This window comes from Morchella sextelata (assembly GCF_020137385.1).
Source record: "Morchella sextelata strain SCLS chromosome Unknown scls_2, whole genome shotgun sequence".
NCBI classification, from domain to species: domain Eukaryota; kingdom Fungi; phylum Ascomycota; class Pezizomycetes; order Pezizales; family Morchellaceae; genus Morchella; species Morchella sextelata.
Genome location: NW_025408617.1, coordinates 2,821,610 through 2,830,576, shown reverse-complemented (window position 1 = coordinate 2,830,576; position 8,967 = coordinate 2,821,610). Strand labels below are relative to the sequence as shown.

Below are 8,967 nucleotides of genomic sequence, written 5' to 3'. Positions count from 1 at the left end.
GGATATCACTTGTTAAATATTTTCACGTTCAGTACTGGTAAATAAATTATTTATAACTATCTGCATTCTATATGGACTAGGAACCATTTAACTTAATGCTCCTATCATTCAGCCTGGTAATGAAGTATTTATATTTTCTTATCTGTACTGTACACTCGACCACCATCCCGGCATAAGTGATATCGAAATCTCGGACTGGAAGGAAGTCATGATACATACTGAGATCTGCATTTGTACTACTACACGTGCTGAACCTCCACCAATCAAGTCGCCTTGGGACCTTTTTACTAGTACTCCAAACCTTTATCCAACCAAAGATCAAGATAATCTAGTGCAAATAATTCACCTTCCGCACTCGATTGGATATAAGCCTTTTAAAATTACTTGGAGTACAGGGATCGTACCAACTACAACTCCATTAGGAAGTTCAATAAACCTGTTATCGTATCGGTGGATACCGATCTACAACGGTCTCTTCCGTAGTGGCGGTTTTGTTTACATATCCTCGGTCGGCCAAGTAAAAAGTAAATAATGGTAGACTTGCAAAGAGTTTAAGTAGAGCACCGGACGCAGCTCATTCGCAGGTTTGGAGCTGTATCTTCCTGTGCCGCAAAATCGCCAGTATGAAGTTCCTCCTTCCCGCCGTTCTCTCCCTTACACCCTCCCTCGTCTCTGCCTGGGGACAGCTGGGACACCAGACTGTAGGACTCCTGGCGCAGACTTATCTTCTCCCAGGCACGATCGAGAAGGTCCAGTACTACCTCAATGACACGACCCCAACGTATATGGGTAATATCGCGACTTGGGCAGACAGCTACAGGTATACGGAAGGAGGTGCTTTCTCTTCAGGATATCATTTTGTGAATGGGCATGATGATCCACCGCCACATTCGTGTAAGATTGAGTATCCTGGGGATTGCCCTCCAGAGGGGTGTATTGTCAGCGCCATTGCAAATTATGTAGGTTTGAAATTTGCCCACTTGCGGAGGGATCGGCAGGCAGACTAATAATGCGCAGACTGCAAGGTTGCAGAGCAAGAAGGTTGAGTGGATAGATAAGAGGGATGCTCTGAGGTTTCTCATTCATGTTAGTATTCCTACCTTTGTTTTTCGAAAATTATTCTGGCGCACAATAATGCTAATGCCCCTCAGTTTCTCGGGGACATCACCCAGCCCCGTAAGCCCACCCTCTCCATCCAATGAGATTATGTGTCCCACTAACCTTCCACAAGTTCATACCGAAGCCTACGGTACTGGTGCCAACGATGTGGCCGTAACATTCCTCGGGAAGTCCACAAACCTGCACGCCGTCTGGGACACATCTATCCCTAACCTCATGCTCAACGTCACAAATAGCACTCCCACCTTTACCGACTCCTTGGGCTGGGCAAACAACCTCGCTGCAAAGGTCAATGCGGGTGAGTTTAAGCGTGAGGTTGACAATTGGATCCGGTATCACGACGTCAAAGGTGACGGGCCGGCGAAGAGTGCGGCAAAGTGGGCTCAGGATTCGAATAAGTTGGTGTGCGGGTATGTGCTTGAGGAGGGACCAGAAAAGGTTAATGGGACAGAGGTCGCGGGTGGTGAGTATTATGAGGGAAGCACTGGGATTGTGGAGATGCAGATTGCGAAGGGTGGGGTGAGGTTGGCAGCATGGTTGAATATGATCTTTGAAGGGAAGACCGGGTTTTAATTAGCTGATGTATATGAAATATACCCGGATGCTAGTACTAGAGTAAATAACCATAAATGTTTCTGAGAACTAAGAATGTAGTTTTTTGAGAGATTGCATCAATCCAACAACCATATATTGCTAACCAAGAGTAATAAAATTAGGTAGGGTTAGGGCCCAACATTATGCATGCATACGTATATTCTAGCATATCGCAATTAATACATGTACTTACAATATCGACCTCTAGCCGTTACATGTAATTACTGCTCTTACACCTCACTTGGACTGACCAATATAAACATCACATATTGTACCGCAGTTTACATGGAGATCTGGGAGGAGAAATAATTCAGGAGGCTCCGTTACATATTAAGTTTCAAGATTTCTTCTTCCATTCGGTTTCGCCTTCAGTTTTCTTTGTCACTCGTTTGCCTCCTACATACATATTATGTGCATTGCTCGTAGGTGTCTAACAAAGAGGGACCTTCAAATACACGGTGCTAGCCTACAACTAACGAATAAATACACCTACCGACCCAGTGACAGAGACATCGCTAGCCTGTGTAGATCCGATAATTCCTTTGTCCTAAAGATAACTGAAACTCCTAGCTTAGTTTGTCACTTACCTTATATGAACTATTATATCATGTCAAGTCTATAAACATTCCCTACTCTTTCGAATTCTGCAAAATAGGTCTCGATTAACTATATCCATTCAAAATGACGACTCTTCCCCGAATTTACTGGAAAAATGACGACAGACTCGTGCGAGCTGAAACCCAAAAAGAGATTGACAAGTGGTTCTGGAAGTACAAAGTGAACTTCAACGACCCCACCCGATTCGCTACCGTTCTCCACAAACTCAATGCAAAAGTCAGCGCTCTCGAAGATCTCGACACTAGACCCAAATATCAAGTGAGACTGAGTTACACTGATTTGACTACCATCCGTGGGTCTAAGGCACTTACGGAAATTCTCAGAGAGATTGCTGAGCTAAGAAGCCATAGACATCGCATGGATGCTCTGAGCATCCTCCATGAAGTTTATAGAAGAACGGCAGGAGAGGAACCCCGCAATATAAGGCCAACTCCACTGAATCCAGGTTCTATACCAGTGTCTAGGGACCCTGATGAGCTAAAAAGGCCACTAGATCAGTATGAAATGGCTCGTAGAAGGCCAGTAACTGCTGAAGAGATAGCAAGCACTATGCCAGAGTGGGATATGCATGATCCGCTGCCTGGCCCATGGATCAGGGAAAAGACCAATAAACTACCACCGCCGGATAGAGGGATGCGGAATAGAGAATTGCAGGAAACCCTATCAACCCAGTTTGCCAATGATCCTAACGCTAGAGCCAGCATCGTGAACTTCCTAAGCACTGGAGCTCTGAATCCAGGGCGCGTCCAGAGGACTTATCTCGACAATCCTGCTGAGATATTACGTGATATGCCACACCAAGATAGAGTTCCGATTATCAGTGGCCCAATATTACCAGGTGAAAGTGGGGAGACGCCAGAGGAAATAATTGCTGGGCAATACGACATCACCAATGATGAGGAATACTGGCCAACGCTAGATATTCTTGATCTAAGAAGAGGCTCGGAGGATTCTTGCGGCTATCTAGAGGAATCGGACTACATATATCAGCTCGTTGCGCTGGTAAGACGGGTTCTCAGTCAACCAGAGGTTGCAAGAAATTATGTGTGGATCTGCCGTGCGCATCCTTCTAGATATCAAAACGATACCGAGGACCGGTTCGAAGATGAGGGCCCACCAACCGCCGAAGAAGGTAGTTAGGATTCTCATTTACTGATACAAACCCTGAGATATACTGTCTTTATACTGATGGTAACCTTCTGAAAATAGTGGCATGTATAATGGCTCTCCTTAGAATGACATTTCCAGAGATCGTTATATCGCCAACAAAACACACACTACGGGATGACATTGACACGTCGATGTCTGACTCGGAAGATACGTTTGAAAATGATGAGTCTTCAAGGCTTGAAAGTAATTCATCTACGAACGTGAGGGAATCAGATGATTCTTCGTATAATCCCAATGATTATCCAGATGATGATGAGGATGAGGATTACTTGCCTACGCCCCCCAGAGAGACAAATCGTAGATCTGGGAAACGAGCAAGGCGGGGGATACGAAGAAAAGGTGGGATAGAGCCAGGACTAGAGGGTCCGGAGACAATGCACGAGTATGCCCACCACAACAGATTTACAAATCCCACCCAAGTGAAATTAAACGGAGTCCTTTTTGATATGATTGAAAATATGTACTACGACAGACGACCCATCGGACATATATTTTATCTTGTCTTTGTTGTATTATCTCATGAACTAGCCCATTATCTTAATACTTGTGTAAGCTCTCGAATCATTACTCAATGCTGGTTTATACTAATATGGTTAGCTAACAAGGCTCGTTGTGGAATAGATATGGATCAGAGAACAAGAGAGATTACAGCTGGACCTGACAAATAACGGTAACAACGACACCTGGTATAAAATTATGGACACACCAAGAGGTATGCGTTGGCTCGTCTCAAACGCAACTGCAGAATTGACAGAATCCGATAACTACAGTAGATGGGCCTTCCGAGTAGGTGAGATGGGTGAGGTTATCGAATGGTCACTTTACAACTACATAATGGAATCCGAGCTGTCAAAAACAGATTTATCAAAAAATGAAACCCTATATATAACATGTTGGGGTTCCTACCCCCTTATCTCGGCACGATTTCCGGAATTATCGCAACTTGAATTCAGCGCCTTTGCTGGAACTCAATTGTTTCGAACCCTTCCGCCTATACGTATGGTGTCCTATGACGCTATTCAAACCTTCATCAATCAAATGACAGCTGCAGAAAGGCTGTTCAATACGGCGTCCTCTGATACTGATACGCAGTCGCAGCTCACCTATAGCATACAAGAGCTTTTGCAGAGAGATAACTCAGTCGACATTGAGATGTCGGATCCAGATGCATTGTTCACCGGATATGATCTTGGATCAGGAGACCTCAAACGAAAGCGATATCGCCGAGCCACACAAGCAATCCGCTGGCAGCAGTGGGAGGCTCAGTTTGATCCAAAACCCGAGCTTACACTTTTCCCAGTCAGAAAACCAAGTATTATTTATGGCCAACGACCTCCACTGATTCAACCGGGCAGGCTACCGGGGGAGAAAATAAGGCCATTTCTTTTTGGTTACCCCATCGCAATTAGTGCTCTAAGTGCTATATTGATCTACGACTATTCTTACCAAGGCATCTGGGGCGTCCTAAGCTATGCGCCGTCGGTAGTCTGTGTTCTGTTTATAGGAAGTTGTATTTTGCCTACGAGAACATTCTTCAAGCCGTTGGCAGATCCAAGGATCTATACTGCTGCCGTATTGACTTTCTTATTTCTTGCATTCGGGGGTCCTGGGTTTATTATTTGGAGTACTGAAGGGTTGGAGCTATGGACATGGTTGGAGGATTATGAATACGGTGTTGAAATTGTTAGGTTGATTATCTTAGTTTTTTGCATATTAATTTCGTCTGCAGCAGCAAATTTCATCCTGAATATATGACGGGGAATGGGTTTAGTCTGTAAATATAGTTAATTTTTTCGGGGAAGTGTAGTTGTGGCTGCGCTGTCAATGATTTAACACCATGATTTTGTCAATTTAGCCGTTCCGTACTATAGTGACGTCATTAAAATAGACCTGTTCCTAGATCAGCGGTTAGTAGTTACCTCCATAAAGAGCACAACTCTTGACCTCTTCTCGTTACTGCCACCTAGCCCTTTACTTTTTAAGTCTTCGCCTAGCTAGTGCTGTAGCAATATATCTCTCGCCCAGTCATACGTCTCGATATGGAAAACCCTGGTCAGTACAGTACCAAAGCTCACGCCTACTCCGTCGATCCAAGCCCAGCTAGCTAACCCAATGATCAGTGACAGAAATAACCCCCATAATAACCGCCCTCACTACCTCCCCACCCACACACCAGCGCCACGTCCTCGAAACCTACTTCCTCCCCGACAGCTCCTTCGACCACCCTCTGTGCTGTGTCTACCGCTGCCAAAACTCCTTCTTCACCTCCCGGTCCGTAATACTGGCTATATACCGGTGGTATAAAGTCCTATCACCGAACATACAGATTGACGTGAACAGTGTTGGTTCGTATTATTTCTGCACTCATCCGGTAGGAGGTAACTGGTAGTGACTGTGCAATTGTATATATAGCTTTCGATGAAAGTAAAGGAAAGCTCTACGTAGACAGTACGCAGGTCTTCACATTCTGGTTCATCCCGTGGCACCATATCGTAGTCTCTCTCGTCAGCGTCTTAGATCTCGAGAAGCGTCTCGTGGTCCTTTGGCAAAGTGAACAGCACCCAGAAGAGGGGAAAGAGAAATGGTACATAGTCCGGCAGAACGACCTCTACCAGACCGACCAATGGATTGCCTTTCTGCCATTTCTGTTTCCGGGGGCTAGGTATGCGCTTCTCCCCTTATCTCTGTTCTGCGGCCTTGCTGACCAAGCTGGTGGTTGTTTTTTAGGACAATTATTAGGATAGTCAAAGGTTTGGCGGCGTTGATCTGTTTGGTTGGTGCTACTTTGGCGACCTTGGTGGGGGTTATTTGGGAGGGCGAGGTGGAGGACATGTGTGAGCAGTGCAGACATGCTGGAAGAGCTGGTAGGCAGTCGAAGGATGTAGGCCTTGAAGATAGGGCTCAGGCTGCTGTTCTCGAGGAAGAGAGACAACTGGTGGGGCTTGATGATTAGAGGACAGCCCGCTCCAAGCACCCGGGAACCTAGGAGATTTATCGTCGTACATTAGCAAGCAATTGAAGCGCAAGGAAACGCAGTGAAACTTTCATAGGCCCTCATATATAGGGAACGAGAATGGAGACAAATCATCCCCCCGCCTGCCGAAAAACGCTGCCCACCCTAACCCTGGAGTCGATGCCATTGACAGAGTGAGTGAGTGTATGCGTTTGCCCACGAATTTCATTCAAGATCTTTCTTATCAATCTAATCGATAGTGTCTATTGGGAAGGTTATTTTACCACCCACTCCAGAGCCCAGTCTGTCAACAGTAGTTCCGGTAGCATAGTAGTTAAATAATACGCCTGCCTGGGTATCAGTAGGACGTTTGCCAAGGGGATGGGTTTAGAATCCTCTCGGGGCCTGTTTTTTATTGGGAAAAGGCCTAAAATGACACAGTTTTGGGTATACGTGCTCCAATAACACATGATACAAGATAACACGGTTCGCTATCTGCTTGACCTCAGAGCACAAAGAAAACCGAGCAAAGCCAGTAATAAAAGTTGATTCCTATCCCCACGACTGACCACTTCCTCCTCTAGAGAAATCAAACATCAAAATAGCGTTCCTAATTTATTTCACTACAAGAAAAGAAAAAAAAAAAGAAAAAAAGGTTCTACAAAACTACAAAAGGTACTGCAGCGACTTATTAAGGAATTTGCGACTGCTACCCCCACCCCTGGTTTGCACCCAGGACCTTATGTGTGTATTGTTTGTATCCTGGGTACGCTCGGTGTCTAACCGGACGAGCAGTCTATCCACTAGACCACCCGCCCATACTAGATACTGCACTACATGTAGTTATGTAGAACCCCCTAACCCATCTCATGAGCACATCTATCGAAAAATGTGTCATTTTAGACCTTTTCCGGTTTTATTTTATCTTTTTTAGCTGCGCATGCGGGTATATAAATCATAAATCGGACCTACTCCCCGTAAAACATGGCCAGAAGTACTTTTTGTTCTTTTATTTTAAACTTACCCCCATGATCCTCTCGAGCTTATTATGTTCTCCTAATATAAGCCCCCGTTGTGGGTTAGGTGCAATCCTAGAAAAGAGTGCTCACTCATGTCCCGTGCACATTTCCGATGAGAATCCAGAGACCAGCTAATATATTGCGCCAACTCTATCTAGCCGCAGAATTTATATTCTTCTGATCCCGCATGCGCACTTTCTAGAACTCCCAGCTCCTCCCAAAAAGACAATACAAAAAGATCATTGCAGTGATAATGAGTAAGAAATAATTACGGAGTGACACAAAAAGATAGATATCCCTACTAAGCTAAATCAAACTGCTTTGAAGAAAAGAAAAAAGGAAGAAACAAACACCGTATATATGATGATATCCCGGGCCCGACACAACAAAACAAACCCTACAACTATCAATCCTCCTCCTCCTCATCCGACGAAGATTCCTCCTGCGCCTCCTCAACCGCCTCAGCAGCCCTCTCAGCAGCCTCCTCGTTATCGTCCTCCGCTATTTCACCCACCCATCATCAGCAATCGCACCTTCACAAAAACCGCACATGGGGTAAACTTACTCATCTCATGCGCAATCAGCGCACCCGCCGCACCACCAATAACCAGACCCGCCGCACCAGCAACCAGCATATCCGTGTTCCCACTATCCTTCTTCTTATCCTTCTTTTCCTTCTTCTCCTTGTGCTCCTCGTAGTGGCCGTCGTAGCCGTGGCCGCCATGTGAGTCGTACCCGTGCCCACCGCTATGTGAGTCGTACCCATGCCCGCCGCTGTGCGGGTCGTGCGGGGGCGCGGCGTAGTAGCCGTGGGGTACTCCGTGGCCTTCTACTCCGCGGTCACCTAGGAGTGGGGGTCAATACTACATTCAACAAAAGGAAGGAATGGAAGATGGTACTAACCTGAGATGACGCCAGCGCCGACACTGGGGTGGTGCCATTGCGATACCTGTGATAACCGTGAGTAAATATTCACCAACTCCAATTGCTCAATCACGTTAGCTGGGGACGACTTACCCTAGTGTGCTCATTTACATAGTACCACGTCTTATAGTTCTCATCGAACCTTGCGACGAATCCCGGCGGGCACTGCGACGGTCCCGGCACTGGGGGCGGGAACGGGGGCGGCGCATAGTAGGCCTGACCGTCGTGGCCGTATGACGGGGCGGCGTGGCCCTGGCTCTGGTCGTAGTACTGCTGGGGCGGGGGAGGAGCCTGGCCGTAGCCGGGCATGGGAGGGGCGCCGTACCCTGAGTGCGGAGGAGGAGCGCCGTAGGGGTTGTGGGCGGGGGGTGCGCTATATGAGGGTGCCTGCTGCGCGGGGTATCCGTATTGGTCGACGCCGCGGGTGGCCTCGCTGTGCTTGTCTTCTTTCTTTTCTTTCTTCTCGTCCTTGTCGCCCAAGAAGGACTCGAATTCGGCGCCGAGCTTTTTGAAGAATGACATAGGTTTATATGGATGGGATGGGTAGTCTTGGGTTTGGGTTTTTGGGTG

At 46.6% G+C, this 8,967-nt stretch overlaps 3 protein-coding genes across 3 annotated transcripts; 2 read left to right on the top strand and 1 right to left on the bottom strand.

Annotated features, from left to right (window-relative positions):
* Nucleotides 1-623: 623 nt before the first annotated feature.
* On the top strand, nucleotides 624-1,692 carry H6S33_006004 (uncharacterized protein; the record flags this gene model as incomplete). Its single annotated transcript, XM_044837412.1, has 4 exons — nucleotides 624-959; nucleotides 1,018-1,086; nucleotides 1,152-1,176; nucleotides 1,232-1,692. 4 exons carry the CDS (start codon nucleotides 624-626, stop codon nucleotides 1,690-1,692), a joined length of 891 nt encoding a protein of 296 aa, XP_044699313.1.
* Nucleotides 1,693-2,394: 702 nt separating this feature from the next.
* H6S33_006003 (uncharacterized protein) lies at nucleotides 2,395-6,454 on the top strand (the record flags this gene model as incomplete). The annotated part of the gene is made up of 6 exons (XM_044837411.1): nucleotides 2,395-3,463; nucleotides 3,541-3,920; nucleotides 4,123-5,173; nucleotides 5,622-5,846; nucleotides 5,914-6,163; nucleotides 6,229-6,454. 6 exons carry the CDS (start codon nucleotides 2,395-2,397, stop codon nucleotides 6,452-6,454), a joined length of 3,201 nt encoding a protein of 1,066 aa, XP_044699312.1.
* A 1,425-nt stretch (nucleotides 6,455-7,879) lies between these two features.
* Nucleotides 7,880-8,919, bottom strand: H6S33_006002 (uncharacterized protein; the record flags this gene model as incomplete). Its single annotated transcript, XM_044837410.1, has 4 exons — nucleotides 7,880-7,974; nucleotides 8,039-8,317; nucleotides 8,377-8,422; nucleotides 8,491-8,919. 4 exons carry the CDS (start codon nucleotides 8,917-8,919, stop codon nucleotides 7,880-7,882), a joined length of 849 nt encoding a protein of 282 aa, XP_044699311.1.
* Nucleotides 8,920-8,967: the final 48 nt, after the last annotated feature.